At 30.9% G+C, this 16,277-nt stretch overlaps 1 protein-coding gene across 3 annotated transcripts in view; it reads left to right on the top strand.

Annotated features, from left to right (window-relative positions):
- The first annotated feature begins 4,379 nt into the window (after window positions 1-4,379).
- LOC127807593 (probable jasmonic acid carboxyl methyltransferase 2) overlaps window positions 4,380-16,277 on the top strand; it is a 34,133-nt gene continuing 22,235 nt past the window's right edge. The window contains exons 1-5 of one of the 3 annotated variants that reach the window (XR_008024754.1): window positions 4,380-4,511; window positions 4,592-4,999; window positions 5,881-6,153; window positions 6,293-6,744; window positions 7,917-8,228. Coding sequence is in view for 2 of the 3 variants with exons in the window: in XM_052345588.1 (XP_052201548.1) it covers window positions 4,398-4,511; window positions 4,592-4,999; window positions 5,881-6,153; window positions 6,293-6,667 (1,170 nt within the window). In the remaining variant the exon portion in view is untranslated. Of the gene's footprint in view, window positions 4,512-4,591; window positions 5,000-5,880; window positions 6,154-6,292; window positions 6,857-7,916; window positions 8,229-16,277 lie in introns of those variants that run through there. The other 2 variants (XM_052345587.1, XM_052345588.1) reach the window with 2 other exon arrangements.

Here is a 16,277-nt window from a genome sequence, read left to right as displayed (position 1 = left end):
AAATTGGCTATAGGTCTAGGCCTATCCACAACGATATTTAATTTTTAGCAATTGCCTAAATATAGTAAGTTAGGAGATCCCGCTTTCTCTATCTTCGCTATGGCTGATGTCTCAAGCTAAAGTGAGCCAACTTTTTATGAGTTTAACTATTAATAATAAAGAATAATTGATTTTTATTTCTAAATTTTTTTTAAAAAAATAGAAAAATATTTTTAGTAGACTTCAACCTAGGACTGGCAATTTTAGACAAGACCCGATTACATAACACGACACGACACGGAGTTAAGCGGGTTAGGATTGGAGTTAATTGAGTTCGGATCATAAACGGGTCAACCCGTTTATGACACGATTATTTTCATGTCTTCGGCGGATCAACTAGTCTAACTCGTTTAGACACGTGATGACACGTTTAATTAAACTTGTTAACGGGTTGACTCAAACACATTAACACGATTATATACAAAATGACACGTTTAATTAAAAGGGTTAATAGTTTGATCTGAATACGTTAACACAATTATATACGAAATAACACGTTTAACAAATGACATAGCACGACACGTTTAAATTAAACCGGTTAAACAAGTTAACAGGTGACACGACACGTTTAGTTAAACAGATCGTGTCGTGTTACACTTTTAATAAACGTGTCGTGTTTGAGTTTAAGGAATTTGACATGATTATTAAATAAGTTATGTTTGAGTTAGCTTAGCACGTGTTATACATGTATCTCAACACGATATGATTATGACTCACCGATCCATATTACCACCCCTAATTCAACCCACATTTGAGTCCAAACATTCACAAAATGGGCCAACCTTGAACTTTGTGGGCCGGCCCAAACCTTGCTGGAATACAGACGTATGGGACATAGCTGAATGCAGGGCTCTCAGCTCTGTAAAATTACTCAAATTTAATATTTGTAAATAATTAAAAATTATTTCCAACATATGAATTACACAATAATGACAAAAGCAGAACAAAGAGAGGTCTATAGCCCCATTTTATAGTGTTTTTTTTTCTATAATGTGAGAAATTCAAGTGACCCTTTGGTCGCAAATAACCTGAATTTATTTTTTATTTTTTAAATTATAGTCTATTTACTTCACAACCCTAAGTGAATAGATAAATTCGTTACGAGTCAAAAGTTGGGCACTTAGTCCATCAAATAGATACAAGCAATTGTGTAATCTTGCATGATGATAAATTTGAATCCACGATCTTGTTGTATTTTAAACTCTCGATAACGTGTGATAAATCGTTTGCATTATTTCAAAAAATTCATTTTATAGTGATTAGGGATGACAAAAAAAAAATGGGCCAAACGGGGATGAGATTGATGGTCTTCGGGTGCGTTAAAAATAAAAAAATAATAAATATATATTAAGTAAAAATAAAATAATTGTAGTTATATTTAACCACTAACCTTAAAACAATAATTAACGTTAAATAGTCCCGTCCAAAGAATTACTGTTATTTTTGTGTCTATTTAAGAGATTAAATTTTAAATTTTTACTAACGATTTATTTATCTGTCAGCTCAAATCAATGACATGACAGTGAATTTTAGAAAAAAAAAAATGTGTTGAGGGGACCGCTTGAGACTCCCATCCCATGCCAAGTAAAATAATCATTCTATTAAAGTAAGTGGGCCCCTAAGTTTTGGACAGAGCGGCTGGACGGCTGGACCAACCACTGCAGTGCAGCATGTGGATGTGCCATTTCAGGCGACTATGTCTCTGCAGACTTTGAGAAATTGGTCCTGTTAAGTGGCTCAAAATGAATTTCAAAATCAAAGGCAACAGAGGTTTGGTGGGCTTCATCAGCTTCAGAACAAACCATGCGATTAAGTCCATTCCCTCTGACTTACAATGTCAATACATTTTATGACTTACGTTTTATAAACGTTTTATAAAATAAAGGAAAGCAACGGTGGTTGAGGACCCGTCGCTTAACATTTTGAAAATTGTGTACGAATATATATAAATAATTTCACACATATATATTACTATATATATATATATTCATATGTGTGTGTCGAGAACAAGCCAGATATACTATTTTTATATCCTTTTGACTCATATTGTATGAGTTTTTCTATTTTTAATTTAAATATTTTAATCTTATTAAATAAAATTTTAAGTCCATACCCGTTTCAAACGAATAATATTTTGTAGGTAATTTTTAGATATTTCTTTTATAAAAAAACAAATTATGTTTTCTAATTATATCTCCAATCTTTCTTAAAAGTGCACGTGCTAAATAATTGATCACTTCCCACCACATAGAGAACACGTGCTCTTTATCAAAGAAAACAAAAGGAACATGTGCTAAATAATTCATGGACAAGAATAAGATGGTAGGTGGCAACAATTCTTCCACATAACTTGGACTTGCCAAAGTTTTAGCTTGAAAAATTAGATAATTCTATATTAGAAAATATTATTTAAATTTAATATTTTTGGTAATATCTTGTATTAATACATAATACTACATAGTAATAGAGTATTTAGCTTGAGAGATAAATACAAGAATACCTTATAAGGCAAAACCTAAGCCCTATGGCAGCCCAAATTTAATTTGAGAGCTCAACAAGATGGGATATGAAAGGTTGGACCTAATTTGATTGAATCACTATAAGTAAAATGATTGATTTAAGTGTTGAATAATTTATAAAAAAATTGAGTTGAGCCCAGCTTTCCTTTGACAAGTAAAGATAAAAATAATAAAAATATGTTTATTTTTATATTTTTAAAAACATATTTTCAAAAGTAATCTTTTTTTAAAAAAAATTTAAAATAACAAAAAATTATTTTGACTGTTTTTATTTTAAATACTCTCAAAATTTTTAAAACGAGAAAAATGTTACAGACAAAAAAAGCACGTTTTTAATAATCTTAAAACAGATACTCAAAATACAAAAATAAAAATAAATTTAACATTAAAAACTAAAAATGAAATACGAAAAAAACTGTCCATTACTAATTTTTTTTTACTCTATGCTCTCCTCGATTGTTCTCCCATTAATGTAATGAGTATTTATTTGATCGTCAGAGTTTATCTTAAAGAATCAAAACCCAGACTCATGAAAAATTAGCAAGTGCTGCATCCAACCCCAATTTTCCATCAACATCACACATCAAAAGTGATCTAATGCATAAATAATTAATTAACTAAATCATTATTCTTAGGGATATTTAACGGTTGATTTGATTATTGAATTGATTGAAACTCACTAATGATTATATTGAATTGAACTAATTGAAAAACAAAAATTAAAAGTCAAACTTTTAAAAAAAATTAACCGAACCAAACATATACAAGAAAAAAATCGAATCAAATCGATAAATTTGATATGTTTAATTCAATTAATTTGGATAAATTAAATTTTTACTCTCCCCAAGTATGCTAAACAAGTTCTTAGACTATGGTTATCAGTTACGATAGTTACATATATAAACTCCAGCCAGACCATAGATATGTTTTATTATTCACTAATTAATAACAAATTCTATGGCTGTCCTGTTAATTACCGGAAGTTAATAATTTAATTGTGTGTTGTTGCAGGAATTAATTAACTATGTAGCAGATTATGTTGCTAAAGACGTTTACTAATTTGAAAAAAATAAAAAAAAAAACCCAAAATCTTCTCACACATGACAAATTATAAAGGTACCTACCGAGTCATGACCTATCCATATAGTCGTGTCGTGTCATATTCTAAAGGTTCCTATCACTTAAAAGTTTTGTTGAGTACATTCTTGTATCCATCCTTATATTTTAATTTTTTTTATAATTATTTATTTTTTATTATTTTAATTATATCTATATTTTTAAATTAGTTTAATTTTTATATTTTAATATAAAAAATTAATTTAATTAATTACAGGGATATAATCAAAATAATAAACAGTTTAAATTGTCACATTAAAATAATTTAAAAATTAAAATTAAATTAATTAAAAAATATAAATATTAAAATATAATTAAAACAACATAAAAAAAAAAACTTGAGTAAAACAAAATACCAAAAAATAATTAAAAAGTGAATGGTCCGTTTAAGGAGTCCAGATCTATTGTCCCAAAAACATGTCCTTTTCTTGTCTACCTAATCAAATACCGTCGTATATGTCATTTATAATTTTTTGATTTAATTTTATAATTTTTTTAAGAAAATATTATTTAAAAATGAGTAATATGTCAACATTTAGTTAGGTGGATAGGAAAGGGACATGCTATTTTCGAAAAAACCTTCACTTGCACCAGTCGTCAGTCGCCAGTCGGCACAATGTGAACAGGTTTGGTTTCTGGGACACCCGCACTCGTCTTTAAGTCTTAGGTTTCTGCTCTCTCTCTCTCTCTATATATATGCAGCTCCACAAGCTACCTCCATATATGCAGCTCACAACAATCTTTAACTCGAGAGAGAGAGAGATGGAAGCCATGCAAATACTTCACATGAACAACGGGGAAGGAGAGACAAGCTACGCAAAGAATTCAACAGTTCAGGTAATTGGGCCTTCCATCTGCGTGAATTTCTTTGATTTCTTCCATTAATGAATGATTAAGCATTTTACTGGTTTCCTCAGAGGAAGATAATCGCAGTGGCGAAATCAATGGTGGAGGAAGCCGTATTGGCCATCTTGTCGGAAAACTTCCCGGAGAGCATGGGCATTGCCGACCTGGGCTGCTCGTCGGGCCCCAACACCCTCATCGTCGCCTCCAAGATCATCGACATTGTCCACTCCGCCGCCTGCCGGAAGGGCCTCTCCCCGCCGGAGCTCAGGGTCTCCCTGAACGACCTTCCGGGCAACGACTTCAACGACATATTCCAGCAGTTGCCGGATTTCTACAAGAAGCTGAGGCAGGAGAAAGGCGGCGGATTTGAACGGCGATGCTTCATCTCCGGGACGGCTGGATCGTTCTACGGCCGGCTGTTCCCTAACAACAGCCTTCACTTCGTCCACTCCTCCTCCAGCCTCCATTGGCTTTCTCAGGTAATTAATTAATTAATTTTAGAAAACTTTCCAAAATACCAATAATAAAACAAATAAATGTTTTCCTAATTATTATGCACACATAGATACAGAATTTTGATCTTTTAAATGACGTATTAAGCAACACTAATATAATAACTCAAATATAGCCTCACGTCATTATATTTGAATTTTCATATTAATATTATTTAATATAAATTAAATAACTTTACTTTAAAAAATTAAAATTTTACACATATATATGTATATTATGTCTTAGTAATTATTTTGCAACCCGTGGGCTGAAAGAGATGACATGCATTCTGCTCTTTCACGGGAAGCTGGCGGCCATGAAAATATGCTGAATAAGATAACGAGGGCAAGAAAAGTAGCTGAGAGAACCTGTGAAAAAGCAGTGCCATATTATGGTTTAAGTTTGAGGACCCATTGAGAGGACCACGTACCTACTGTGGCCGGCCAGTCATTATAATCGAAGTTATCGAACCAAACTTGGCAAAAAGTGTTTGAATCTGATAAATAGAACTATTTTTTTTTAAGAATAATACTATTTATGCGAGGAATTTAGGTGACATCTTTTTATTCGTCAATGAAAAGATGAATAAAGTGAAAATAGATCTCCAATCTAAATAAATAATATTATTCATCTTATTGTTCAATGAAAAAACGACACCTAAACTCCTCGGATAATATTATTTATTTAGATTGGAGATTTATTTTTAATTTATTTTTCTTTTTATTGTCTAATAAAAAAATACCATCTAAACTGAAGATAGATCGAAGATCTAGATAAATATTATTTTTTTTTTAATTCATCATTGATAATGACCAGAAAAATAACTTGGCTTTTGTTAATTTTTTCGATTTTTGGCAATACTTTTTAGGTTCCAGCAGCGCTGGAGAACAACAAAGAAGAACACCTAAACAAGGGAAAGATTTATATATCGAAGAGCAGCCCAGTGAGCGTTGTAGAAGCATACGCGTCCCAGTTCAAGAAGGATTTCATGGACTTTCTCAAGTCTCGATCCGAAGAAATGGTTTCTAATGGACGAATGGTTTTGTCTTTCATGGGCAGAAGATCTGCAGATCCATCAAGTAAAGAGGGTTGCCAACAATGGGAGCTCCTGGCTCAAGCTCTCATGGCCATGGCTTCCGAGGTATATCTATAAAGCTAATCTTTTTTTTTTTTTTTATGTTTTTGGGACATATAAGATTAACCTTAACTTCAAAACCCAGAATGATGGATGCAGAACGATGATGTTTAATTTAATCTCATTGCATGTATACATCATGTAGGGACTGGTTGAAGAGGAGAAGATAGACTCATTCAACGCCCCTTACTATGCGCCGAGCCCGGAAGAAGTGAGAATGTTGGCCGAAACAGAAGCTTCTTTTTTGGTGGATCGCTTGGAGGCCTTTGAAATCGAGTGGGATGGAGGAGGCGGCGGCGGCGGAGGCTACAACTGTGCCGGCGGCGAAATGCCGTCGAAAGGCCACCTGGTGGCGAAGACCGTTCGAGCAGTGGTGGAGCCAATGCTGGAATCTCACTTCGGCAAGGAGATGGATATGGACGACTTGTTCCGCCGGTACGCAGGACTGGTCGGCGATTACCTGTCGGTGAACAGAAGCAAATACGTGAATTTGGCCGTCTCCTTTGTCAAAAAGCGTTGATCGATGTGGGGGTATGGTGATTTTGGGTGAAGAAGAAGAAAAAGAAGTGATTCCAGTCCACAAGCTGGATTGCAAAGGTCAAACAACAATGGAAAACTGAAGCATGACCTCTCTCTCTCTCTCTCTTTCTCTCTGCCCCCACCACTTTGACAAACAGATTAATTCATTATTAAACTTTGTCTTTCATTTTTTAATTATTTTTTTAAATATTATGTTTATTTAAAAAATTAAATTTACATATTAAAAAAAAGAAGACAACCACATTACCTTAATTAATCTTAAATAGTTACTCATAATTCTATTATTATAAATTAATTAAAATAAAAATATCAAACTTACACTTAAGTGAAAAAAAAGTCACAGCCAAACTGATGATTTGAGTACAAAAATAGAGAAAAAAAAGTAGAAAAATGTAACTACGATCATTAGTTAATCCACCAGTAAACTCGAACACTTGGAGAAATGATTTTTATTTTTAGGATAAAATTTAGAAAAAATTGTTTTAATAAGCCTAGGTTTTTTATTTATAATTTTATCTTTAACTATTTATATGTCTATTTTAGATAGTATCGGAAAATGCATTACCAATATCATAATCGATGGAGAATATTATTGTGATCGGATCTACAAAATGGAGGTTAAAACTATCTAAGAACATTCTTAGGATCGCTCTCTAAGACTCAAGTTATTACAAAATATCTAAAATGAAATGCAAAAGAAGAAGAAAAAGAATTGAGGAGAGTAGAAGTTAAAAGAAAGAAACCAATTAACACCTCATTTTAATATCGTTGTATTTGTAGACTTAATTTAGTCTCGTTAAATAAATTAAACTTTTATTTTACCCTAAATCCTATATATCGGGTCTTGTCATGTGAACTTGGTTTGGGGTCTAACCTTTTAGATCTCGATTGTCACTACATCAATGTTTTAGAGTAAAACACTTCATGCAAATGAAGATATTTATTTATTGGGATCATTTTATAAAATTGTACGAGACCAAAACACTTCACAACAAAATTTTCATTAAGAAGAAATTATATACTCTATGAATGTTAGAATCTAATTTGATGATAGAACATTAATACTTTGAAGACTCTATTTTCTCAACTTACATATTTGGATTATAAAATATAGACAAATGAGCATGCTGAACTTTTACTTCAAAGTCTACCAAATTCGTATGATTAACTCATCATCAATCTAACAAATACTTCCAGTACAAAAATCCTAGTCTTTGATAATATTGCAGCTACTATTCTGAAAAAAGAAAATCGACGCAAGAAACGAAGAAGACAAATTCACCAATTTGCAACAAATGGAGACACTAACGGTGGTGAAGAGAGATTAACGAAACGTGACTCAAGTGAAAGCCAAAATCATGATAGGTCAAAGTCAAGAAGTAAGAAGAACTTAAAGTGCTATTACTGTGACAAGAAGGGTCACCTGAAGAAGAAATGTTGGAATTTGAATGAGAAAAATTCTATGGGAGTGGGCCTTGACACGACTTCAGTGGCGTAGTAACCTCATCATTAGATGAAAAAGCCTAGAATATAATGTCATTGATGAGTACTTACGTTATACATATTAGGAACTCTCAAATTTATTTTACAAATATAGATATTAAATTCTGAAAATTGATGAAACATATTTTCCTCCTTAATTTTGTTCTTTTCAATCTTTGAATAAAGATCAGAGTCTTGTTATTGAGAAATGTGGACATCACACATTAGAACATGTCTTAGGACATAGTAATTCTTAACACATTGCAAACCTTAAAATCTTAAAGATCAAATTAGGGTTAACTGTCAACTTCATCACACTAAAAACTTCACTACGTTTGCAAATATTCTTAGATCAAACCTGCATCCTAAACAAAATTTATTTCTCTTCCAAAAACTAAAACTCAACCGAGATACCTTTTTCATTCCCTTATTAAAACAACAAAAGAACGTTGTTTTAATGCAAAAAAATCAAGCATATGTTTGGAGGGAAAAAATTGTACACATTTACTAATACTTTACACAACTCATCCTTTACCTCGGTCACAGTTTTCCCAAACAATTCCACACACTCACGGTCCCACACCAAAAAGGTTGCATTGCTACTACGGTCAACAACCCTTAGTTGGAGCTTGAATCTAGCATAAAATTCAATTAAACGCAAGTCACAATTGTTAGTACTCTTTCATCATGATAAAAAACTTGAAACATAACAATTGAATGTAGATGACCTTTCATAACCCATTTTATCATAACGGTCACAACGTTCACAATAGAACTTTTTCCTAACAGGGTTAAATTTTTTAGGACATTTTTTGCAAGATAAGTAGCACCATTCTCCATCGATCTCAACCGCAACAACGGTGGCAAATACCCAGAAACTCCCAAGTTAGGAAATAAAAAAAAAATACATTTAAAAATTTTGAGAAATGAAAGAAGTGAGTACACAAATTAAGCTATCAAAGACAAGACAATATAAATCCAACATAAACTACCTCCCCAGTCTCAGTCAGTTGATTATGTAACACTCAATTTTTTCAAGGCGTGTCACTATGCTGGGATTCAACATATAAAAATATATTCTCTTTTCATGATACCTCTCTGAACACCTTAAGTACCGTATCCCAAAGAAAATCCCCAACATATCGTGTTTACTTTCTCGGCATATCAAGCTTAAATAGGAATAAGTTAAGACATGCAACATTATCATAAATGTAGAAGCAAAAATCGAAACCTGATATGACACTTAACCTAACTCATTTATTCATAACATGAAAACTGTTTCATAGTATAAAATCATATCTTCAAACAAAATACATGGAGAACCATTTCTCAGAAGTAACAACTGAGTACCTTGAAAATAATCAAAAGATATCGCAAAACAACATTGAACCTTAACAGTATCACATGATCAATTTTCGAACATCATTCATAATACGTAACACTCTTATATTTAACAAGACTGTCATTAATGAAACATAAGTTTCTCAACATGACTAAAACATATTCGAATCTTCATGAAGAAGCAAAATACAATAACAACTTGCCAAATCCATCAGACACGTCACCTCGTGTCATTACATTTCAACCATTTTCTTGCATTTGCTGCAAGTTCCAATTGGAACGTCTGAATGTTCCAGGGACAAAGTCCAATTAGAAGATGAACCTTCTAGTGAGGGTCTAAAAACAGTTACATGAATGCATGATACAAAGACATAAACAAACGTACACCTTGGTGTAACTTCCTTGGAAAACCAACCCAGCACAGAACCCTATGCAGTCATCCTGGCATGCACACAAGGCAACGAGATACTTCTATATGTTGTTCTGGCAACACACTCGGGGAATTACGACAACACTATCAGGGCGTCATCTCATCCCATTCACATATATCGATATGTCAACAATATCATGCTGAATGAAATACCACAACCATCGATGCGACAATACATGTATGGCTATGTCAATATGCACATAAATTACATATAACTTGGCAACCTTTGTGAATATCATACTCAACATAGGCAAAATATATCATACATAAGTTTGTGGGGAAAACCACATGCAACAAAACCATTTTAGGATATAACCACTCACTTTGACTTAGCCTCTTAGGCTTCCTCGGTATGCGTGTTCTACCTCGATTTTCATGTCATGCCTCAATAATCGTACTATTTCTCAATCTCAAGACTCAACGATCCCTGGCTATCATATTTATTCAAAATAATATCAAAATCTATTTTTTCATAATTTTTTTCCTATTTTTCTCTCAATAATTCCAAAATAAATACATACTCAAGGTTTTTCCCAAATTTTTCTCCACCATAATTCAAAAAATAATTTTAGAAAAATATTTAAAAATTAAAAAATTACCCATAGACCACGCGCCCTCATGCACTAAGCATGTGTATTGCACATGATGACTAACGCATACACCATATACGTTTGTCATCTTCTCCGACGCTTGCCACTGGCATTTGCTTGATATAACTCCCATGTTGATCTACACCTCAAGCCAATCCCATTGGTGCTCTTCTCGACCTGAAACCATCACTAAAAAACTCTCTTTGGTTGTTTAAAGCCTCGGCTCCGATAACTTACTCATTTTTCAGCTAAGCGCGAAACACCCTCGAGACCATTCCATAACGCCTAAAACTTTCCATAATCAACCTTCTTCTCTTGGGGAACAAAAGCCCCTTATCCATTCCATCCAAAACTCGAGCAACATGATGCTTTAAAATTAGTCAAAACCATCGCCTATTTATAGGCAAAATTCGGTCACCAGCCATTACGTAGCCCATACGCTTCCTAGGATGATGGTGGCCATGCCTTGACAAGATATTACCATCTCATTACCAGATTTTGGCCATGTGCGGCGGCCAGATCGTCCATACCCTTGGCAACAAGTTTCAAAAATTGCATTTTGGCCTTCTTTCTCAAGTCCTTAGATTTTGATATTTTACCACATGAACCCCTAAGTCCCATACTTCTCAATTGGCCCAACAAATTTGGAAACATATCATTTTCACCCCCTTTTCAACTAGAATTAAAAATTACACTTAGGCCCCAAATGCATGTTTCGACTATAAATCCTTTTGTTTCATCCCGAAATTATTTAAGGGTTGTTTTATTCACAAAATTTGAGCCTTTATAGGATTTCGTGGATTTTTCGAAAGCCCTTTACCATCATTCGATTTTTCAGGTTATAATTTAGCTATACCAAAAACTGTTTCTGATTTGATTTCTTTCAAGGCCATAAATCTCGCCTCAAGACGCTCATCGATGTCATACTCTTTTCCTTAGACATCTAAGTTCCGAGGCATTCTCTGTCGTTAATTCGATAATTTATTTTACTATCAAACCAATTTTTCAGTATTCTAAACTTGTCTAAATTATCTGGCAACCTCACGAAAATATGGGGTATTATAGATTAATTGTTTTCATAACTCCATTCCCACTAACAAGCTCATCAGTAATAGTGTAGACTAACGATGAAGATAGAAGACTAATTCTTTGGGAGCCACCATCCTTATCAACAATCAGCCTTATGTTTATTCAAAAAAACAAAACATGAATTATCCACTTAGCCATCATCATTTCTTTTCTTTTCATATTTAAAAAAAAAAATTTGTCATTAGAGAAGTCTTTTATAATAGAAATAGAATATACTTTTTACGAAACTCTTTGATCTCGTCAATCAATACATTCACCACCACCTTAGTTATGTGAAAGGTATTGTAAACCTTCATAATCTCTGCAATAAAAAATGTGATTTTTTATTGTACTTGAAAATCATAAAAAAATCAAATCAACAAAAATAACTTGTAGAGATGAAAGTATAAAGACCATTATATTTTTTCACATGACATAACTACATAATAAGCACAACTGGCTCGCCGTTGGCAATATTCAAATGAGAACTCATCTCACATGCGTAGTCACCCCATAAGGTACATCGTAGCTGATTCCTCCTATAAGATAAAAATAACTTAGATCAAGGAACAAAAAATATCAGAAAAAAATAATTAAATCGATCATAACAAAACAATCAGACAGAGATCTAACTCGGCATCCTGAACCGTAATGTCAATTAAATTAGTCTTTTGTCAAGATATTTCCTTAATCTTAAGGTTCTCTCGGGCAACGACTTCACCAATTACCAACGATAACAAAAGAAAAAAACTTATCATTAATAATTAAACGAATGATCACACATAAAATAGATTAAGATGATTCCCTATAGTAAAATAACCGTTGAAGCCTATCAAATAACTCGATATTATTTTTTTCAATCAATGCAAGGATTTCCTTAAAAGGCTTGAACATGTATACCTGGTTAGGAAATTTGTCATCCAAAAATTCAGCAACTTGTGTATTGTTTTGAAAAAAAAATTATGTATTTGTGAGTTGTCGTCTTGAACAACATGTTGTTCGAAGCAACAACGAAGCTACGCACAACATATAGATTTCCTTCCTTGAGCAATGGCTTAAAAGTTCGAATCAACGCCAGCCTAACAGTGGCATGAATTCTCACACCCTGCAAAAAAAATCATAGATTAAGGAATTTTGTGGATAATAGAAATATTAAACAAATGAAAAGGTAAACAATAACTTAAAATCTAACTAAACCATTTAAAAAATTTAAAAGAAAATCTCAACGAAAATAGGAAAAAAAATTGCACTGAATATTAAATAAAAAAAGAAAAAAAATAGCAAACAATTTGAAGCACACATCTCGAACTCAAAAGGGTGTCCGAAAAGGGGGCTTAAAACTAATTTATAGAATCCGTAAAATTAAATAAAACAATAGTAGCACACATGTATCAAAAGAAACAACAGTAATCTCTAAAAATTAAATAAAGTAGAAAAAAATACCACCGAACAATTAAAACCACATAATCCATACCCAAAGGAACGTAAGAAAATAGTAAATAAATAACAATAATCTATATGAAATAAAGAATAAACATCAGAATTCATAAAAATTAAAGAAAATATTCTGTAATACATATGCATCAAAGTAAATAACACTAATGTATAAATTTTTTTGAAAAAATTACAAAAATTATTCTGTAATACAAAAAACAACACTAATCCACACAAAATAAATAAATAAAATTACAGAAACAATTAAGAGCACACATACGGAACACAAAAAATATTTAAAAGGAAAAAAACTAAAATAACATGTATTCAAATAACAAAAACACAAAAAATATAAAAATTAAAGAAAATATTCTGTAATACAAAAAACAACACTAATCCACGCAAAATAAATAAAAGCAAAATACAAAAACAATTAAAAGCACACATACAGAACACAAAAATTATTTAAAAGGAAAAAAAACTAAAATAACATGTATTCAAATAACAAAAACACAAAAAATATAAAAATTGGACGATAACAGAAAATTAAAATAATAAAATAAAGCTTAAAATAATGAAAGAAAGCAAACAACACTAATGTACACAAAACAATTTTTTAAAAGAAAAAACAAACAGTTAAAAACATATAAATCGATTATAAAACTATGTAAAAATAAACCTAAATTAAACATGTAATACAATAGGTAATGTGTAAAAGAATACAAAAATTACACGATAATAAGAAAAAAAAAAAAAAGGAGAAACGATAACCAACTTCTTTATCCTGAAATATGTATTCAAGTGTAGATGTTTCTTTCAAATTTTCATGTGCAGTTGTCTCATACGTGTGTATCACATGAACTCTTAAGGCCCAAATTTTCTTAGTTGCATTCACATCACTCACTTGACTGAATAGTAGTGCCATGTTATACCTGAAGACCAAATTGGGTAAAAAAAATATAGTTAAAACATGACTTAATAGAAGAAAATAAGAAGGGAAAATTTGAGAAGAAGAATTGAAAAAGAATAAGAGAGGAAATGCAAGGGTTGAACGAAAATGGAGAGGAAGAAAAGAAAGAGAGATTTGTTTTTTTTTTTATTAATTTCTCTAACTTCAAATTCTCTTATTTCTCTCAATTTATCAAATCACATGCCACCATTAAGTTTACCTTTTTCCCACGCTTTGCCACACAATTCGAATCTTACTCACCTAACAAAATTTCCAAAACACAAATTTAATTTGCATTTAATTTCTCCAAGTCCAACATATAGCACATCTTAGGAGTAGACCAATAGGTTGATTATCCATATATGACTTCACATATTCCTCCTAACAATCAATTACCATATTCAAGAGAGAGGGATTTGCTTTCTTTTATATCATGGCCACTTTCCCTTTTTACCCTTCTTCTTTACTAATAATTCCCATCTTATCCTCATGTCAATATTTTATTAATTTCTCTTATTTGAAATTCTTCTTTATTTTACATATAGTTTAATTAATTTAAATTTATTTTTTTATAATTTTATATAAAACTTAATTGATTATTATAATTTATTTAATTAATTTAACCATATTTTTTATTTTCAACCAATTAGTTTTAACCTTGTTTTTGATTTGTCAATGTGAACGAGTTTTATGTAACAGTTTAATTCTTTGAAAATTATTCCAGTTAATAGTTATTTTTTAACCTTTTTTCTTATTGCTTTCGAAAAAATTTGACCTATGAAGTCATATATAGATAATCAACCCATTCGTTTACTCCTAAGATGTGCTATATGTTGGACTAGGGGAAATTAAATGCAAATTAAATTTGTGTTTTGAGAATTATGTTATAGGTGAGTAAGATTCGGATTCTGTGGCAAAGCGTGGGAAAAATAGGAAATAAATAAATAATAATAATCAATTAAGTTATATATAAAATTATGACATTTAAAATTATGAAAAAATAAATTTAAATTACTTAAACAATATATAAAATAAAGATAATTTAAATAATTAATTAATTATATAAATGATAATAATTAAAATTTCAAAATTGATTTTCCATACATGACTTCACATATTCCTAATCGCAATCAATCACCACATTTAAGACATATCAAATTCTAAATAAAGCAACAAAAAAATAAAGTTAAAAAAATAAAATTATAACATTTAAGTTATATATAAAATTATAACATTTAAAATTATAAAAAAATAAATTTAAATTAATTAAACTATATATAAAATAAAGATAATTTAAATAATCAATTAATTATATAAATGATAATAATCAAATTTTCAAAATTGATTATCCATACATGATTTTACATATTTCTCTTGGTAATCAATTACCACATTCAAGACAGGTTAAATTTTTTTGAAAGCAACAAAAGAAATAAAGTTAAAAAATAAAAATTAACTAAAAAACTTAATGCTGGGATGATTTCATGTTGCCCAAAAAAATACCCAAGAGATGGGTGAATTGGGTTTTTTAAAAATTAATAATTTTAGCTCTTTTGAAAAACTCTTAAATATGTGATCTTAATATGTGGTGATTGCAATAGGATTGATAACAATAAAATCACACAACCATAAGGAACAAGAGAAATTTATAGAGGTTCGGCTCTAAAGAGTCTAATCCTCTCTCTCAAGACTTAACTTGAGACTCTTAAAACTTAGTTTGAGGTTCTACTAGAGAGAATCAACACTAACTTTTAATTTGAGTTAGAACCAACATACAATCCCTTGCCTAAGTAAGAACTACTAGCATACTACTAGCAAATATAATCCTATCACACAACAAGTAAGTAAAAATAACAAACTTACAACTAGAGACAATTACAAATAAGTCACAATGGTTGAGAATTCCACCAGTCAACATATTTCCAGCACTTCGAACCTTCTAAGTATTGTTTGAATGCTCTATCAAGTTTGTTCTATACTTTAGGCCTCCATACTTAACTTATATATATACATCTTCTAAACATACTTGCCATTAAAGAAATGGTTATTATGAAGTTTGAAATTTAAAAAAATGTTTAGGATTCTCAAATAATAAGAAAACATGTCTCACATTTAATTCAAAATAAATTTACTTTTTGCATAACAAATCAAGATTTGAAAATTCGAATATAAGTTTTTAAGACATAAATAATTAAAATAAAAAAAACATGTCTAAAAGCAATCTCGTTTAATTCAAAATAAAATTTCTTTTTGCATGACTAACAGAAAACATGTCTAAAAATAATTATCTTTTAAT

This window comes from Diospyros lotus, chromosome 8, assembly GCF_014633365.1.
Source record: "Diospyros lotus cultivar Yz01 chromosome 8, ASM1463336v1, whole genome shotgun sequence".
Lineage (NCBI taxonomy): Eukaryota > Viridiplantae > Streptophyta > Magnoliopsida > Ericales > Ebenaceae > Diospyros > Diospyros lotus.
This window is presented reverse-complemented; position numbering and strand designations above follow the sequence as displayed.